The 20,173-nt window shown below is 39.6% G+C and overlaps 1 protein-coding gene across 10 annotated transcripts; it reads right to left on the bottom strand.

The window, feature by feature from the left end:
• Positions 1–2,936: 2,936 nt before the first annotated feature.
• Positions 2,937–18,842, bottom strand: sh3bgr (SH3 domain binding glutamate-rich protein). Of its 10 annotated transcripts, XM_058418974.1 has the most exons (11): positions 18,685–18,842; positions 15,898–16,083; positions 14,610–14,690; positions 13,311–13,496; positions 12,945–12,974; positions 12,395–12,424; positions 7,403–7,426; positions 7,051–7,077; positions 6,035–6,061; positions 4,877–4,928; positions 2,937–3,431 (listed from the first exon to the last, which is right to left on the bottom strand). In XM_058418974.1, exons 1-10 carry the CDS (start codon positions 18,727–18,729, stop codon positions 4,908–4,910), a joined length of 657 nt encoding a protein of 218 aa, XP_058274957.1. In that variant the 5' UTR covers positions 18,730–18,842; the 3' UTR covers positions 2,937–3,431; positions 4,877–4,907. The 10 variants fall into 10 exon arrangements, with proteins under 10 accessions (XP_058274957.1, XP_058274960.1, XP_058274958.1 ...); XM_058418977.1 differs by lacking the exon at positions 7,051–7,077; XM_058418975.1 differs by lacking the exon at positions 7,403–7,426.
• Between the last annotated feature and the right edge of the window lie 1,331 nt (positions 18,843–20,173).

Genomic DNA, 20,173 nt, shown 5'->3' with positions numbered 1-20,173 from the left:
GATTCTCATTCCAGAAACCTTCTTTACTGGCATCATCACTGTCATTTCCCTGATCAAATGTACCTGAGCTACTGTCTCCTTCCAGCCAGGAGCAAATAAATCCTCAGTGAAAAATGTCTTAGTAATGTCTTTGCTTGAACCAAAAAAAAAAAAAAAGAAACCAGATGACTCCATGAGGGCAGCTGAGCTTCAATCAAGTGTGTCGCATTCACTGGTTTAGAATCAGACCCTTAATGCAATAGCACAAGAAAAATAGTATCCAACTTGTTATTACTATAGCATTGTTATTTAATATTTAAGTATCTAAGAATCAGTCATGTTTCATGTCCTAGACATGGTCTGAGTATCATCCTTCTGTGGCCATTTTCACCAACAAGGCATATCATTATGACCACCTGCCTAATATTTTGTTGGTCAACCAAAACAGCCCTGACTCTTCATGCACGACACCTTTCTATCAGAACCAGCATTAACTTCTTGAGCAATCTGAGCAACAGTAGCTCGTCTGCTGGATCGGATCACATGGGTCAGACTTCGCTCCCCATGAGCATCAATGAGCCTTGACCACCCATGACCCTGTCGCCGGTTCACCACTGTTCCTTCTTTGGACCACTTTTGATAGATACTGACCACTGCAGACCGGGAACACCCCACAAGAGCTGCAGATTTGGAGATGCTCTGATCCAGTCGTCTAGCCATCACAATTTGGCCCTTCGTCAAACTCGCTCAAATCCTTACACTTGCCCATTTTTCCTGCTTCTAACACATCAACTCTGAGGACAAAATGTTCACTTGCTGCCTAATATATCCCAACAGGTGCCATGATGAGATCATCAGTGTTATTCACTTCACCTGTCAGTGGTCATAATGTTATGCCTGATCAGTGTATAAGAGAATTGATATAACCAATTATCTATAGAGCCCTGTAAATTCATAATACTATTGATAATACTGTGCATTTAATTACTGGCACTTAAAAAAAAAAAAGTAATACTATTATGGACATTATTATGGGATGTCTCACATTGTTTTCCATATTGGCATAAAGAGAAAAAAAAAATCCATAAAGGCAAAGTAAATGCAAATACAACAAACAAGTAAATGTAATAAACAAAGGACAAGGAAGATGGTAATGCACACTGTAGACACAAAGGAAAGCGAAGAGATAAAACTCAGTGTGTTTTCTTTCTGCAGCAAATTTCCAGCATAGAGGTAATGCTTGGTGGAAAAAAAAAAAGAACAGCACCACCTGCACTGTCAATGACCCTTCAGGATTCCACAAGCTGCTTCCAGGTGATCTCTGTAGGTTGTGACCAGTCATCACCCACTGTCTGGAACTCACAGTGGTATCGTCTGCAGCTCTCTGTGGGACATTAGGTAATGCAAATAGGGTTGGTGGCAGAACAGCGTCCACAGGTGTCACTGTCAGTACTAGCAAGGTGAAGGTTGATGTAAAACAATGGTAGGGACTAAAGAGATAAGACCAGGATGACCATGTTAATGTTTTAAAATTAAACAAGAATCTAGAGATGGCCCATCTCCGGGCTCATAGCAGTAAATATGGATATTTTATCTCCTTTTATCTGTTTTTATTCTATTTGTTATATTACCAGTTTAATTCAGTGTGGATATGGTAGCTTAGTGGGTAAGGTGTTGGACTTGGTCCACCAAGTTGCCACTCCTGGGCTGTGCAATTGCTCAGCTTTACAAAATGTGGATAAGGGAGTCTTATAAAACCCATTTTGTGTGGAAGAGATGAACAATCAGCCGTAACATTATGAGCACTGCCAGATGAAGTGAATAACACTATCTATCTCCTCATTATGACACCTGTTAGTGGGTGGGATATATTAGGCAGCAAGTGAACATTTTGTCCTCAAAGTTGATGTGTTAGAAGCAGGAAAAATGGGCAATTGTAAGGATTTGGGCAAGGGCCAAATTGTGATAGCTAGATGACTGGATCAGAGCAGCTCTTGTGGGGTGTGCCCAGGCTGCAGTAGTCAGTATCTATCAAAATTGGTGCAACAGTGGTGACAGGGTCATGGGTAGCCAAGGCTTATTGATGCTCAAGGGGAGCGAAGACCGATCCAAAAGACAAACTGCTGAAGAAGTTAATGCTGGTTCTGATAGAAAGGTGTCAGAATACACAGTGCATGACGGGTCAGGGCTGTTTTGGTAGCAAAAGGTGGACCAACACAATAGTAGGCAGGTGGTCATAATGCTATGCCTGATTGGTGTATGCATCAATATCCTCAGATAATCTATGGGGATGGGGGTATGATCCAAACATCTGGAGAAATAGAAACTTTTAAAATATTATCAACAGCACGTCTTCCATATTTAAAGCCTGACAAAAGACAAGCTCTTTGCTTAAACTAGATGTCAATAAATGTGATGTTCATTGCATGTGTTTCTGACATGCAATACAATTAAGAAAAGAAAAAGAAAAACAAATTGTTTATTTGTGGGGTGTTTTAAAAATCCAGGTAAATGATGACACAGATAGCATTTTATGCCAGAGATTTTTTTTTTTTTTAATGGCATTCAGTAATTTCATTTCAGCAATTCATATTAAACAAAAGTGCTTTTCAGTTCATACATGACTTCAGCAGCCTACAGCTGGAACTTACACCTCAAATCAAATGTAGATAGGGACATAGAGATAGATAGATAGATAGATAGATAGATAGATAGATAGATAGATAGATAGATAGATAGATAGATAGATAGATAGATAGATAGATAGATAGATAGATAGATGGGGGGGTGTTGATAATAGTTTTGTTGTAGGGTGTGGGGGGGGATGTCCAAATAAAAATTAAGACCAGGTTTGAACAAAAATTTGGATAAGTTGGAAAACACACCTTATTAGTGACCTCTAGCTGCAATCTTTTGTAAAAAGGGTGTTGATAAATTCCATGTTATTCATAAAAGTATACTGTAATTCCATATTTTCTTTTTATTTTTAACCTCATATACATAACTACATGAATTTAAAACCACGGGTATTGATTTGAAAGAGCAGTTTACGTCCAGCCTTCGCACAGTCAGTTGCAGTTTACACACTAGCGGTTATTATACCTAGAACTACGACAGACTCCAAGGTTATCAGTACTATCTTCTAAAGCAGTCTTCTAAACATAAAACATGGTGAGAAAAGCGATGCCGCAGCACACCTTTAGATATTACAAAATTTCCTTCCTTCGAATTGATCAGAATAATAATAAAAAAGACTAAAGGTATAAAGATACGGAGGAAGGAAAACAGCAGTTCTGTTCCAGATGTTGGTGGTGTCGATGTTCATGTCTAAGTGTCCATGGGAACAAGCACTCCAGGAACATTGTGTCGAAAATCCTGCGCTAAACATCTTCATGGTCTTCAAGCAGAGGCTGTCACGGTGGGTAGGAGTCAATATTTGTCAAACTTGAATTCTAAAATATCAACAGAAATGTGGTTATTTTCTTTGTAAGCTGCAACCGATAATAGCAGAAATTATTACTTCGTGATAGTACAGACATTGTAGCATTATCATAGGACCTTCTGACATTTTCCATTTCACATTCCTCGGTATATGAAAAAACCCAGAATTCACAACAGGCGATCGTATGTTAACTAGCTGGCTAGCATTAGCAGTGAAAATAATAACCATTTATGATCAAATGATTAGTCCCTCATAAATTCAGGTTATTCATTATATCCGTCTTGCTAACGTTACCAAGGTAACATATTAAAATATAGTATACAACTGAATTATAACTGAGTATATGACTGAAAAGTTCTCTCGGAATTTCTATCAGGTTCATTCATGCTAACTACCTGGCTACCATTAGCAGTGAAGCATATAAAAGGATATAGAAATATAACACGGTTAAGATTATCAGTGAAACCTATGAAGCCTATAAACATGAATGTGACAAAACAAAGTCTCTACTTCAGAACAACTAGCCAGCTAACATTATCAGTGAAAAATGTCAACAAACAAAAACAACTCCTCTCAGAAATCTGGCTAGTTTTGGATAAATAGCTGGTTAACCATAGCAGTGATACATATGAAAATGTTTTTATATGTATATGAATAATAAAAAATAAAATAAACAGATATCCTCTCATAGTAGCTAGCTGGCTAACAAAAGAAAAGACAAGGCAATTCATACTGGGAGTATTTTATGCAAGGACTCAAAAATATGTCCAAATTTCCATCTACAGTCCAAAATGCAGATCAGGCATAACATTATGACCACTGACAGGTGAAGTGATGATCTCCTCATCATGGCACCTGTTAGTGGGTGGGATATATTAGGCAGCAAGTGAACATTTTGTCCTCAAAGTTGATGTGTTAGAAGCAAGAAAAAGTGTAAGGATTTGAACGAGTTTGAAGAAGGGCCAAATTGTGATGGGTAGACGACTGGATCAGAGCATCTCCAAAACTGCAGCTCTTGTGGGGTGTTCCCGGTCTGCAGTGGTCAGTATCAATCAAAAATGGTCCAAGGAAGGAACAGTGGTGAACCGGCGACAGGGTCATGGGCGGGCAAGGCTCACCGATGCACTTGGGGAACGAAGGATGGCCCGTGTGATCCGATCCAACAGACGAGCTACTGTTGCTCAAACTGCTGAAGAAGTTGATGCTGGTTCTGATAGAAAGGTGTCAGAATACACAGTGCATGACGGGACAGGGCTGTTTTGGCAGCAAAAGAGGGATCAATACAATATTAGGCAGGTGGTCATAATGTTACGCCTGGTTGGTGTGTTTCATTTCCGCCTTATTGCATGTACCTTACACATACAGCACATTAGTACTTCAAAACAGGGCGCCAACATTTTGATCAAATTTACCCTATTGCCCCATCTAGCGGTTAGAGTGGAGAACAACACATACCTTAATTGTCCTAATCCTCAGTGTCCCATCCTCAGTCTTCATCCACTTCCTCCTGGAGCACAAAACAGATCTGGGTTAAAGTCTATAAACAATACTAAATCTGCAAATGTTAGTTTAGCTATGAAATGATGTTCACATATCATACTATTACTGAATAGACAATAGTGCATATATAATATAATATAATATAATATAATATAATATAATATAATATAATATAATATAATATAATATAAGTGTATGAGTATTAAAATGAAGTCAATTCCACAGTGTCACAGAAGGCACACTGTGTATTATCTTCAGGGCTGGACAGACGTTTGGGATCACCATCATTGATAAAGGTGTACAAATTTGGTAATTCTATGAGGTAAAAACAGTCCACTTCTTGCCTTTTCTCAGCTTGTCTTAGCTTGATTTTAAGCTTTCTAAGTAACTCCAAATGTCTGATCAACAGAAAAAATAGGGAGGTTGTATAATAGGGAATTTTGTCACTAGTAGAGAAAGAGGGAGGTGAGAATTTACAGAAAATTTACTAGGAAAAGTGTGGAGCTTCAGGTGTGATTTCCTAACTCCTGTAATGGTGTAACGTGAATTAATGTCATGTGTTAGTGAACGAATCTGTGATGTGGATTAGGTACATTTTAGTGTTTAGTGGAAATGATAAAGGGTAAGGGTTTCATGAATGACTGACAGATGTGTTTAAACATAACTTTGCATTGTGTGTTATTGTGCATGTAGTAATATTGCTCCATGTTTCATCATAAAATGATACTGGATTAGGACCTTCAGATGGATTTCCATTCGAATGTATAAAACAGTACCAGCAGGGAACGGGCAGTATTACGTGAATCATATTTCAAGGTGTAATTCAAAGTACCTCAAATGTATTGTATCATGATGAACAAAATTATTTTCAATCCATAAAAAATTTTATGTCAAATGCATCAAATACAATCTACAACATAATACTTTGCATTTCAGATATTTTGACTTTACACAGAAATACTCAGTCTGAAGTCAGAAATCATGGAGAAAACTGTGTTTATATGCCGGGATGTGGATGTATAGATGTTGGATTAAAACACAGCACAAAAAAACCTTGTTAAGATCTCTGCCCTCTAAAGCCACTACACGTGCAAAGCCATGAGACATTAATACCTCTGATGCTTGCGCCTCTTCTTCTTCCTGAGTCACAGAAATAGCAGCAAGGAAATGGATTAAAACGTGCAAAAATGTACCACATGGTTTGAGACCACAAACGGTAGAACGAAAGAGAGAGAAAAACAAAACTACAGGCACTTAGATGATGTGTGAGGCTGAAATGGAGATCTGTTTCACACACTGGAGAAAAAAAAAGGGGGGGGGGTGTTTATGTGTGACCTGGGGGTGCGTTTTCCTGTGATATGATTGGATGGGGGAGAAAAAAAGGCATGGTAAGAGAGTGGGAAAAGAAAATTTAGCAGAGAGGAAAGCAAGGCAGCAATTCAAGTCAAGAATGATGAGATTTTATGCTTTTAGAAGAGAGAGAGAGAGAGAGAGAGAGAGAGACTAGTGTAGTCTATGATGGAGCATCAGAAATCCCGTGTTGTGATGACATGAACCATGTGCCTCGATGTGTTTTATTCCTCTTACACCACAGCGATTTGCCAACAATTAAAAGACAGAAATATATATTTAATGCTGTGGAACATCCATAAAAGTAGTTTCTGTCATCACTTACATTTTAGCAGCGATACAACAGGAGCTCTCTCACTTTTTTAAGATAACTAAGCAACCAAGATTTGCTGAAAAACTTTAGCTTTAACTCACCATAACAATATTTCATCTATAACCTTAAATTACATGACCGTATTATGTGGCCTTACAAATCCTCCTAAATATATTATTACTATATAAACAAGAACGTATTAAAGCAAGCGGATCAATACATACGTGTAACTTGCCTTGTAGCTCACATTACATCACAGACATGTGGTTAAAGACAACTAACTAAGTAAGTAAGTAATTAACTAAGTAACTCCTTCTGACCAATTTAGCAGCACTGTGGTGTAAGCATTAAAAATGTGTATGTCCCTGTATCAGGTTTGGTCCACAACCATTACATTAGACAGGCAGATGGGGGGACAGAAAATAAGAGAGAGAGAGAGAGAGAGAGAGTAAGTTCTGTGATCTACCTCAAGCTGTCGTAGTTCTTCCTCCTCCTAAGAAGGAACCGCAGTGGGTCAAAGGCATTGCTCACATGATGGCCGAAAGAAAGAAAGCACACACAAAACACGGACGCACACACGACACACACATGCAGTAAAAGGAATAATAGTGTTATAATGTTTTTCGTGTATGGAGTGTATGGTAGAGAATCAAACCAGCAGGTGCAGGACTAGAGAGAGAGACGGTTAGAGAGCAGAGAGATAAGGAAGAGGAGGGTCTAACTGGTGGATAATGAGAAATAAACCAAGATTACTGTGTTTACTGTGAAACAAACCCATACACTTTTCAAAGATAATAGGCCCACACAGGTCAGGTTACCTCAGACATCAGGTCCTCTTCTCCCTGGAGGAGGGCACATGGACAGAAGGGGCGAAAAGGGTTTAAAAAGGTGGATGTGTTCATTTTTAAGTTATATTCTTCGGTCCATTGTGAGGACTGAACAGACCATGCTATACAGAGAACAAGAAAATAGTAGGCAGGTAATGGTGCAGCAGTTTTCAGCAACAAAAAAAAAAAATATATGCAGCAAAGCAGGCCTGAAAGAGATCAGTTAATGTAGAAGTCTCAGTAGATGTCTTCCACCTACGGTATGGTGTGAAAGATAAAGAAGCGAGAAGTGGTGGAGACTGAATCTAAACATCCATATCATTACTCTATATGCTTGGATATTAAGATACCAAATGAAAGCAGCCATAATATTAAAACCACCTGCCTAATATTGTACAGATGCCAAAATAGCTCTGAGCCTATGAGGCATGGACTCCACAAGACCTCCAGAGGTATGTTTTGATATTCTGGCACCAAGATGTTAGCAGCAGATCCTGAAAGTTGTGAAGTTGGGCCTGAATGGACACACATCCCATAGATGCCTGATTGGATGGAGATCTGGGGAATTTGGAGACCAAGTCATCACCTTGAACTCTAAAACCATTCCCAAACAATATTTGCAGAGTGCAGTGCCATTACAGAATACCGTGCTCTATGTACTTGGTCTACAATAATGAATGGCAGGACCCAGGGTTTGTCTGCTTGCCTTCTTCCCATAATGCATCCTGGTGCTGTCTCTTCCCCTGGGAAGTGAAGCACATGCATCATCTACATGATGTAAAAGAGAATATGATTCATCAGACCAGCCTGCCTTCTTCCATTGCTCCATGATCCAGTTCTGACACTCACATGCCTATTGTAAGTCATTTCAGTAGAGGACAGAAGTCCTGCATGGCACTTTGACCAGTCTGTGACCACTCTGTCTCATACACAGCTGTGACGGTTATTATTTAGCTCTTCTATGGGATCAGATCAAATGGTCTAGCCTTCACTCTCCATGAGCCTTAGATGCTCATGATCCTGACACTGGTTCACCACCTTTGGTAGGTATTAACCACTTCATACCAGGAACATGCCACAAGAGCTGCAGTTTTGGAGATGCTCTGCCCCAGTGGTCTAGCCATCACAATTTGGCCCTTGTCAGAGTCGCTCATATCCTTACACTTGCCCATTTTTCCTGCTTCTAACACATCAACTTTGCTGCCTAATATATCCCAACCTTTGACAGCTGGCACTGTAGCGAGATAATCAATGTTATGGTTTTAATGTTATGGCTGATTGGTGTATACACTTAATTATGCATCAAGTTTCTTTTCTGAGAGTCTCCCTGGTACCATGAGAGTTAATGTGGTTGTTGGCTGCAAAAAAGTTTGTGAACCTCTGCATTAGATAATCCAGATCACAGATCACACTGTGTTTGTGACAGAAAGATTCAAAGTGTGTGCTGGAAAAGAACAGTTAAAAGTCACTTCCTAATCCCTGGAAAGGAATCTGTGCCTGTGGGAAAACAGGGGGGTAATAAAGGAGAGGAACTTGCAAATGAGGGGCTTTGAGAGAGAGAGAGAGTGGACGCATTAACAGTCCAGACACAGGAACAACCTAACACATAGCTAAAAAAGAAAAAAAAGAACAAGCTGTTGGACTGCAGGACTTTTCACAAGCAGATGAGGTCAGAGGTCAGAGGTCAGATTACATTCTGGTGAATAAAGAAACTCTTTTCAGCACATGTATAGGGTTAGGGTTAGGGTTAGGTTAACTGTAGAATTAGGTTTTTTGTTGTTTTCATTTTAGTTTTGTTGTTTTCACTAGTTTCCCTTTACGTACAGGAAAAGGAACATCCTTTAGCACCTATGACATGTCAGGGCTTTTTGTGATTCTCAATGGGAGAAAGGAAGGAAGGAAGGACAGACGGACAAAGGAAGGAAGGAAGGAAGGAAGGAAGGAAGGACGGACAAAGGAAGGAAGGAAGGAAGGAAGGACGGACAGACGGACAAAGGAAGGAAGGAAGGAAGGAAGGAAGGAAGGAAGGAAGGATGGACGGACAAAGGAAGAAAGGAAGGAAGGAAGGAAGGATGGACGGACAAAGGAAGGAAGGAAGGAAGGAAGGACAGACGGACAAAGGAAGAAAGGAAGGAAGGAAGGAAGGAAGGACGGACAAAGGAAGGAAGGAAGGAAGGAAGGAAGGATGGACGGACAAAGGAAGGAAGGAAGGAAAGAAGGAAGGAAGGAAGGACAGACGGACAAAGAAAGGAAGGAAGGAAGGAAGGAAGGAAGGACGGACAAAGGAAGGAAGGAAGGAAGGAAGGAAGGAAGGAAGGAAGGATGGACGGACAAAGGAAGGAAGGAAGGAAGGAAGGAAGGACAGACGGACAAAGGAAGAAAGGAAGGAAGGAAGGAAGGAAGGAAGGACGGACAGACGGACAAAGGAAGGAAGGAAGGAAGGAAGGATGGACGGACAAAGGAAGGAAGGAAGGAAGGACAGACGGACAAAGGAAGAAAGGAAGGAAGGAAGGACGGACGGACAAAGGAAGGAAGGACGGATGGACGGACGGATGGACGGACGGACAAAGGAAGGAAGGAAGGAAGGAAGGAAGGAAGGAAGGACGGACGGACAAAGGAAGGAAGGAAGGAAGGAAGGAAGGATGGACGGACAAAGGAAGGAAGGAAGGACGGACAAAGGAAGGAAGGAAGGACGGATGGACAGACGGACAAAGAAAGGAAGGAAGGAAGGAAGGACGGACAAAGGAAGGAAGGAAGGACGGACAAAGGAAGGAAGGAAGGACGGATGGACGGACGGACAAAGGAAGGAAGGAAGGAAGGAAGGAAGGACAGACGGACAAAGGAAGAAAGGAAGGAAGGAAGGAAGGAAGGAAGGAAGGAAGGAAGGAAGGAAGGAAGGAAGGAAGGAAGGAAGGAAGGAAGGACGGACGGACAAAGGAAGGAAGGACGGAAGGAAGGATGGACGGACAAAGGAAGGAAGGAAGGAAGGAAGGATGGATGGATGGACAAAGGAAGGAAGGAAGGAAGGAAGGAAGGAAGGAAGGACAAAGGAAGGAAGGAAGGAAGGAAGGAAGGAAGGAAGGATGGACGGACAAAGGAAGGAAGGAAGGAAGGACAGACGGACAAAGGAAGGAAGGAAGGACGGATGGACGGACGGACAAAGGAAGGAAGGAAGGAAGGAAGGAAGGAAGGAAGGAAGGACAGACGGACAAAGGAAGAAAGGAAGGAAGGACGGACGGACGGACAAAGGAAGGAAGGATGGAAGGAAGGAAGGAAGGAAGGAAGGAAGGACGGACGGACAAAGGAAGGAAGGAAGGAAGGAAGGAAGGAAGGAAGGAAGGAAGGATGGACAAAGGAAGGAAGGAAGGAAGGAAGGAAGGAAGGGAGGAAGGATGGACGGACGGACAAAGGAAGGTAGGATCGAAGGAAGGAAGGAAGGTAGGTCGGATGGACAAAGGAAGGAAGGAAGGAAGGAAGGAAGGATGGACGGACAAAGGAAGGAAGGATGGAAGGAAGGAAGGAAGGAAGGAAGGAAGGACGGACGGACAAAGGAAGGAAGGAAGGAAGGAAGGAAGGAAGGAAGGATGGACAAAGGAAGGAAGGAAGGAAGGAAGGATGGACGGACGGACAAAGGAAGGAAGGATCGAAGGAAGGAAGGAAGGTAGGTCGGATGGACAAAGGAAGGAAGGAAGGAAGGAAGGATGGACAAAGGAAGGAAGGAAGGAAGGAAGGATGGACGGATGGACGGACGGACAAAGGAAGGAAGGAAGGAAGGAAGGTAGTTCGGATGGACAAAGGAAGGAAGGAAGGAAGGAAGGAAGGATGGACGGACAAAGGAAGGAAGGAAGGACAGACGGACAAAGGAAGAAAGGAAGGAAGGAAGGAAGGAAGGAAGGACGGACGGACAAAGGAAGGAAGGAAGGATGGACAAAGGAAGGAAGGAAGGAAGGAAGGATGGACGGACGGACAAAGGAAGGAAGGAAGGAAGGAAGGAAGGACAGATGGACGGACAAAGGAAGGAAGGAAGGAAGGAAGGACGGACAAAGGAAGGAAGGAAGGATGGATGGATGGACAAAGGAAGGAAGGAAGGAAGGAAGGAAGGAAGGAAGGAAGGAAGGAAGAAAGAAAGAATAACAACAAGAAAGAAAGAAAGAAAGAAAGAAAGAAAGAAAGAAAGAAAGAAAGAAAGAAAGAATAACAACAAGAAAGAAAGAAAGAAGAAGAAAGAAAGAAAGAAAGAAAGAATAACAACAAGAAGAAAGAAAGAAAGAAAGAAGAAGAAAGAAAGAAAGAAAGAAAGAAAGAAAGAATAACAACAAGAAAGAAAGAAAGAAAGAAAGAAAGAAAGAAAGAAAGAAAGAAAGAAAGAATAACAACAAGAAAGAAAGAAAGAAAGAAAGAAAGAAAGAAAGAAAGAAAGAAAGAAAGAAAGAAAGAAAGGAAGGAAGGAAGGAAGGAAGGAAGAAAGAAAGAAAGAATAACAACAAGAAAGAAAGAAAGAAAGAAAGAAAGAAAGAAAGAAAGAAAGAAAGAAAGAATAACAACAAGAAAGAAAGAAAGAAAGAAAGAAAGAAAGAAAGAAAGAAAGAATAACAACAAGAAAGAAAGAAAGAAAGAAAGAAAAAGAAAGAAAGAAAGAAAGAAAGAAAGAAAGAAAGAAAGAATAACAACAAGAAAGAAAGAAAGAAAGAAAGAAAGAAAGAAAGAAAGAAAGAAAGAAAGAAAGCAGGAAGGAAGGAAGGAAATACTGATTTGACTCATTAGACTCATTCCACCACTACACCCAGGCTTATATGATATCCAATAATAAAAACTAAAATAGAAATGAAATACATTATGTACTGAACAATAATCCAGCTTGTATCTCTCTATAGACTTGAAGAAATAATTATTACAGGTAGTAGCGTCTGCAGTCTGAATGTATGATTTATTATAAGATCCTGGAGATTTTATTTGTTAAAAACAATATTAATAACACATTACCTGTTCATATTCTTCTTCTACTTCACCTTCCTGTCAAAGACACAGAAAAACACAGCACTGTCAACAATAATCCGAATTTAACACAAAATGTAAAAACATTCTCCTTTATAAAAAAATCTCGTCTATTGTGGACTGAAGACTTAATAAATTATAATAAATTATAATAAATTTAATTATAATAAATGAATAGATTATAATAAATTATTAATAATAAAATATTAGGATATTATTAGTAATTCCTATAAAACTACTGAAAATTTAATAAAGCCTTCTCCAAAAGCATCCTGTCTTCCATCTACCTTTTTTCTCCATCTTTTATTCAATCTACACCACAATCTTTGTTTTATTAATTTTTTTACATTTATTACAGTGCATCATTTTGTATTCCTGCGCACATCTTCATTTATTCTTATTTATGTTATGTGTTTTAAAGGGACAGACCATCATGATGCCTCACTTTCCAGCCAGTTGTTCCCCTAAAGAACCCTGATTAACAGTATACACTATCACCACGCCTGTCTGAGGATGAGACCATGAGTCGGTACTTTACCTGGCCTTCCTCTTCTTCATGCGCCATTTTCTATTAGAAAGATAAAGGAAAAGTCTCCATTAGTATGCAATCATGAAATCAGAAGTCCCCCATTTTAAAATATAACTGGATAATTATCGTAAAGGTACTAAGCATGCAGTGAGAGCTGTATTAGAGGAAACCAATGATTAAAGGAAATGATTAAAATGATGGAGATGGCTGCATGTCCAACAGTCCTGAAGAACAATAGAGGAGGTTAAGGGAGGAGGATGGAGGAGTGAAACCTTGGGAGATCAGCGGGACAGGAAAAAAAAGGATTATTAAGGGAATGGATGAGATGTAGAGGGAAGGAAACAGTGCACCAGGAGGAAAACGTTTAACCCATACACTGTCTTCTACTTCTTCTGTTTCTTCAACTTCTCCTTCTTCTTCTCCTTCATCTTCTTCTTCCACTTTAGGCTCTTCTGAAGGCTCGTCCTCTGCCACCTGTTCTACTGCCTCTTCCTTACCCTCCTCTCCTCCCTCCTCCACAGGTGTATTTTTGCTCTGTTCCTCTTCTGCGATTGCATCTTTCTGAAGGTAAAGAGATCCCCCCCCCCAAAAAAAAAACAAATGAAACACATATGTAATGAGGTGTAAACATGATGACTGGGAACGTCACACTGGTCATTTCATTTGTTGGCCCTGACCCGTCGAGGCATGGACTCCACTAGATCCCTGAAGATGTGCTGTGGTATCTGGCACCAAGATGTTAGCATCATTATCCCTCCATATTTACAGGACTTAAAGGACATTAAGGACACTTTTGATACGTGGCAGGCCAGGAACACCTCCACAAGAGCTGCAGTTTTGGAGATGCTCTGATCCAGTCGTCTAGCCATCACAATTTGGCCCTTGCCAAATCCTTACGCTTACCCATAATGAGGTGATCATCAGTGTTATTCACTTCACCTGGCAGTGGTCATAATGTTATGCCTGTAAAGAGCCAAATGAGCTAAAATCCTGCCCTCCTAGATTGGGTATGCTTGTCAATATTAAATAACCAACCTACACATCTGTAAAGCAGATGTTGAATTCCATTAATAAAACTAGATATTGAAAAATCCATATATGCTACAGATGGGGCTTTGATATTCTCAGGGATCATTTGGATCATTACGTTCAGGGGAAATGATGCACTGAGAAGCATGGTGGTGGGAGCGTCACAGGATCTGCAGAGTCATTGAAGAAACAACAAATCAAGAGAAAATCAGAGCAGCAGCCTGTCGTCTGTAGCTTAACCCAGGTCGGATAACGCAATGATAATGATTCAAAACATGCAAGAATGGTTTAAAAAATAATAATAGTAATCCAAAGTCCTGAACTGAAATCAATTGAGATGCTCTGGGATGGCAAGAAAATAACAATTCCTGAAAAAAATAAAATAAAATACAGTTCCCCCAGTAGAGTATCTGGTGGAAATACAAATCCCAGACATACAGCTGTTGGGAGAAGTAGCTTCATATTATAGACACAAACATGGCATCTCTACAAAACATCAACAGTACAAATTCTTTGTGTAGCTTCATTAATGCAGAAATCCAGAAATATATGGATTATCTGGACCAGAAAACACAGACTTCTACAAGCACGAGCATTTCATCTTTAAACAAAAATCAATGTCTATATTACATGGAACATACGGACCTTGAAGCCAGGTGGAGGGGTCAATCCCAGGAATTCATAAACTGAGTTGTCCTCTTTGGCATCGAAGAACGTATCATAGTCCTGTAACACAAGACACTGCTTCAGAGACTTTTTAGCAGTGGCAGGCCGTGCATGTCACACCTAGGCCTTCACTGGTGTCCTTCCTGAATTAATCCACCTCTATACCATCATTATGACGCCACGGCAATAGACACTAATCACCCGTTAAATAGCAAAATAAAAAAGAAATTAGACTACAGTATTTCACACCTCACAAGGAATTGTCAATTTTATTACGGTTACTTTTCTTGACATTCTTGATGCCGTATGCAGCAAACTACAATCTCCGGAGGACGCAGCATCCGAAATGAGACGCAGCGAATATAGAAAAAATGTCCTCCTCCAATGACCTTTCTTCATGATCTATAGCTTTCCTTGAAAAGTCTGCCTTAAAAATACATTTGTAAGGATATCTGTGACCAAATCGATTTCTTCTCCTCTGTCAGCCATTGTGAGTTATAATATATATATTTTATTTAGTTTGTGCGGTTCGCTGCCTCTGACTACTCCAATTATCCAATCAAAGGACGGAAAATTGCTGACGTAATCGTATGCCTGCTAGATGGCCCCAGTGACGCCAACTTGAAATCTGATTGGTTAATGGAACAATTTCATTGCCACTTATTTTAAGCTCCGGACGCCTGAACCATTGATTCTGAAGGCCTTAAGGCAGATTTCTTTCACTCTGGCAACACATGATGTCAGCCACTGGCTGAAATATGATTGGATAAATACTCTAATCATAAACATACACTACTGGAAGCAGCGCAACCGGGAGAAAGCTATGAAATGTAGAGAATAGACTATTGGGAATAATTCATGGAAAAATATATTAAATATATTAAAATGCAAGTCAGTAATTCAGATCACTGCTGTTTAGACCAGCAAAGAAGGCCTTGCTGGCCCTGACGGTCCACCACTGCTTTTTAGGAATTGTACCCTTCAAGAAAAACATCTTTTTATATTCAATAATATTTTTATAAATGGTTCTAAGAGAGGTGTTTTTGTGGACATTGTGGTGACAATATTAAGAAAAATCATGAACTTTAACTGAAATATGAACCACAATCAAGATTGCGGCCTCTCAAGCACTTTCTCCCATGAAAATCACAGCCATCTTCACTGAATATCGAGTTTGTTTTTTACCAGGTTAACAAGACATAAAACTCAGCTTAAGTCTTGATTCTGTAAGTAAGACCATGGACCATGGCATGGCTAAATTACGAACCCCGCAATAGTTGTCCTCATTGAAGATCTGAGGAGGAAGTGGGATTCCATTGGACGGCTTCTTTTCCCCAGGTACATTCTCCCTCATCCACATGCGATTTTCTTCATTGGAGGCAATGTCGAGCTGGGCATATTCGATTTTTAGAGCTTCCAGAAACCCGACCACATCCTGCTGCTTCTTTTTGATCTGTGGCAATGCAATAAAATATATACAGCCTACTTTATTTTATAAACTTATACATTTATTTGTAGTTAATCTGTACAATATGTGTGAAACACAGGAAACAAGGAAAAGGAAAGGAGAGAGCATGCAAACATATTTGAGGTGTTTTTGATTGAAATGCATGAATCTAATTTTTCCATTTTCGATACAATGCTGATATCTAAGCCATGAGTATCAGTCGATACACAATGTTAATCCATTACTCCTTTTATAAAATGTTTTAGCAACCATTCATTGGTTAGCAAAATGTACTTTAAGTAGCTTGTGCATACTCATATTATTGCCATAAAAGGTTTACAACATAACTAAAATAACATCATGTGACCTTAATTTAAAACAAATAAATAAATAAACAATGAGTGAATATATATGAATATGAATGTGAATAAACCATCAATAGATTCATAAATGCTCATCATTTCCTATTACTCTAACCTCTAGAAGTCTCTCACACAGCCATGTGCTACACACTACCTGTTTTAAAATGTGTGTTCGTAGTTGTTCTTAGTTCTGCTGTTTCCATTTTGTGTGTCATGTCTTTGTTTTTGGCACCACAGTATAGAACTTGTGTGTCCACAGTACAGTGATCAGGCATAACATTATGACCACCTGCCTGATTTTGTGTTGGTCCCCCTTTTGCTGGCCTGACCTGTCGAGGTATGGACTCCACTAGATCCCTGAAAGTGTGCTGTGATCCTTTAATGTTCTAAGTTGCGAGGTGGAACCTCCATGGATCGGACTTGTTTGTCCAGCACATCCCACAGATGCTCGATAGGATTGCGATCTGGGAATTTGAAGGTCAATTCAACATCTCAGACTCGTCGCTGTGCTCATCAAACTGTTCCTGGTCCGTTTTTGCTTTGTAGCACGACACATTATTCTGATGAAAGAGGCCACAGACATCAGGGAATACCGTTTCAATGAAAGGGTGTACATGTTCTACAACTATTCTTAGGTAGGTGGTACATGTCAAAGTAACATCCACATGAATGGCAGGACCCAAGGTTTCCCGGCAGAATATTGCCCAAAGCATGACACTGGCTTGCCTTCTTCCCATAGTGTTCCCCAGGTAAGAGATGCACATGCACCCGGCTATGCATGTGATGTAAAAGAAACGTGATTCATCATCACCTTCTTCCATTGCTCCGTGGTCCAGTTCTGATGCTCATGTGCCCATTATTGGCGCTTTCAGCGGTGCACAGGGGCCAGCATGGGCCCCCTGACTGGTTTGTGGCTATGCAGCCCCATTCACAACAAACTGCGATGCATTGTGTATTCTGACACCTTTCTATCAGAACCAGCATTAACTTCTTCAGCAGATGGAGCAACAGTAGCTCGTCTGTTGGATCGGATCACACGGACCAGCCTTTCCTTCCCATGTGCATCAATGAGCCTTGGCCGCCCATGACCCTGTCACCGGTTCACCACGTTCACCACCTTCCTTGGACCACTTTTGATAGACACTGAACGCTGCAGACCGGGAACACCCCACAAGAGCTGCAGTTTTGGACATGCTCTGATCCAGTCATCTAGCCATCACAATTTGGCCCTTCGTCAAACTCGCTCAAATCCTTACGCTTGTCCATTTTTCCTGCTTCTAACACATCAACTTTAAGGACAAAATGTTCACTTGCTGCCTAATATATCCCACCCACTAACAGGTGCCATGATGAGGAGATCATCAGTGTTATTCACTTCACCCGTCATAATGTTATAGATTGGTGTATAATATAATTGAAGCTTTTCTTTATCTGCATTTGCAATGATGGACAATACACAAAACCATGTAGATACAGGCCATGACCTTCAGTCAATGCTCACAATCAAGCTTCACAATGGGGGAAAATGTGACCTCTGTGACTTTAACCGTGACATGTTTCTTTGTGTCAGACGGGATGGTTAGTGTATTTCCGAAACTGCTGATCTCCTGAGTTTCACACAAGCCTTCTCAAGAAGGTGCATAACAACCTTGTAGAAAATATCACAGTGAGTAGACAAACTTTATGACGCAGGCTAAAAGCAACAACTCAACACTTTCATACATTAACCGTATCTGATTACTTGATATTTTTTTCTCCATTGGAATGGAGATTATTACATATAGGGTTTAATATAAGGTATAATATGCCCAACTATCAGAACATAGGCACCACTAAGATCACATACAAAAGGCAAAGGGCAAGAAATGCACAGTGTGAAAGCAACCTAGTGTATTTATCTTTGATTAAATAGTGTGTGGTGTGTTCTAGCATGTTCTGTGTGTTGCTGCTGGTCTAAGTGTATCTACAGTGTTGGTATGTGATCCGGCTCTGACTGCACAGATATATAAGGAAACTGGAGGAGGGCTAAGAACTGCACTATGGCCTCAACTCTTTCAATAAAATGAATATAACCTAAAGCTGGGTTTTATTTTCAGTTTCTACACCCAGAAGCCACTAAACTTGTAGGCTGCCTTCTGTAAGTAGCCCTATTTATCAGCAAAAAGTTACATCACTGATCTATATTAAAATAGACCTATAGCCAGGATTTAAGTGCATTAGAAATAAAAAGCTCATGCAGTCTTACCGCTGTCGATCCTGAGGAAGAAGCCAGAAACACTTTAATAACCATGCTGAAGTTTTGAGGGAGAGGCTGTGAGGTTGTTCACTAGGCGCGAGCGCACAGGAGGCACTGAGGTCTATTTCTGTCCTCGAGCGCTTCATGATAGCGGATCTGACCGAATGATTGGCAACTTCAGCTGTCTGTCTCTCTCTCGGCATCGTGAGGCACTGCAAACTTGCCCCATGGACAGAAATAGCAAGTTAGGACAACCGAGAAAGTTTGAAGGCTTGCAGTTAATTAATATTCCTCTTTTAAATAGCAGGTTGTTTATTGCCTTTGGAGACAGAAATGAGGCATTTAGCCAAAATGCATGCGTAATCAAAACATTTTAGGGGCATATGAGGATATATTCCGAATAAATCTGTGACTATAATTAAATAAAAATATAGATTTGCATCAATTGGTTATTTAATCACTTAAGGTACAATATTCAGTCATGTGATATCTATAAAAATTTCCACTGAAAACAATTTTAACAGATGCTAATTGCATTTTTAAATCGTTTAGAATCCGATCTACCTGCAAACTACGGCTTAATCTAACCATAAATAAATAAATAGACAAATAAATAAATAAATAAATAAATAAATAAATAAATAAGACCACATGGCGATTTAAACTTTGTGGTGGACTTCGTCGGTGATTTTTGAGCATCATTACAGCGCAATAAATGCGCAAAACATGCTGTGTATCACGATAATGATCAACTGCGCTATTTGTTTGCTGTGTTACCCCATTCATAAATTATCATTTTCAATCGTTATAAAATATTTTAAATAATCATTAAAAAAAAAATAATTAAAATTAATAGAAGATTTTGTTTTCATATGTATTTTTTAAAAAATGAATAATTTTATATATATATATATATATATATATATATAAATTATATCATTTTTATATATATTCCTAGATGCGTTAGGATTTCCATGGAAACCAAAAAAATATTTTCACGCGACTGTATGAAACACATCTCTCTCCATCTCACGGCTGTTTTGAACTTTTGAACAGGTAAAAATGCCCAAATAAGTCAAATATTTGCTAAATAAATCATCGTTTAGTTTAACATAGTTACTTATTTTACGATATAAATGATATTCAGTTATTTAGAATAAACAGCGGATCAGAAACGGATACTCCATTTATAGCTAGTCAGCTGTATGTACTGCTTCCTGGACCAGGCTGGATTTTGTAAACAATTGTTTACATTTGTTTACAGTTTTTTTTAGGGGTTTTGTTAATTCGTACTATTCTTTAAGCAACTCTGTACACTATAGTCATATTGAATAATGTATAATGTACAATAATATATTCATTTTTCTACAATTTTGGCATCCGTTAGTAATAAGTAATAGATATTAAATTATACTGACCTATTAATCAGATAAATCAGTGTGACCATAACTTTTCATTGGTATTATTACATCATCTTATTGGTCAAATATATTTAATA

This window comes from Hemibagrus wyckioides, linkage group LG20 (assembly GCF_019097595.1).
Source record: "Hemibagrus wyckioides isolate EC202008001 linkage group LG20, SWU_Hwy_1.0, whole genome shotgun sequence".
Taxonomy (NCBI): domain Eukaryota; kingdom Metazoa; phylum Chordata; class Actinopteri; order Siluriformes; family Bagridae; genus Hemibagrus; species Hemibagrus wyckioides.
Note: the sequence above shows the minus strand (reverse complement) of the source record. Positions and strands in the feature narration are given on the sequence as shown.

Excerpts from the sequence above, each read along its gene's own strand:
- sh3bgr (XM_058418974.1), bottom strand. The coding sequence starts at position 18,729 with ATGGTTATTAAAGTGTTTCTGGCTTCTTCCTCAGGATCGACAGCG. Across the intron at positions 16,084-18,684 it reads CTTCCTCAGGATCGACAGCG|ATCAAAAAGAAGCAGCAGGA; the intron begins GTAAGACTGCAT and ends GCATTGCCACAG. Across the intron at positions 6,062-7,050 it reads AAGAACTACGACAGCTTGAG|GAAGAAGAAGAGGCGCAAGC; the intron begins GTAGATCACAGA and ends TCTGTGACTCAG.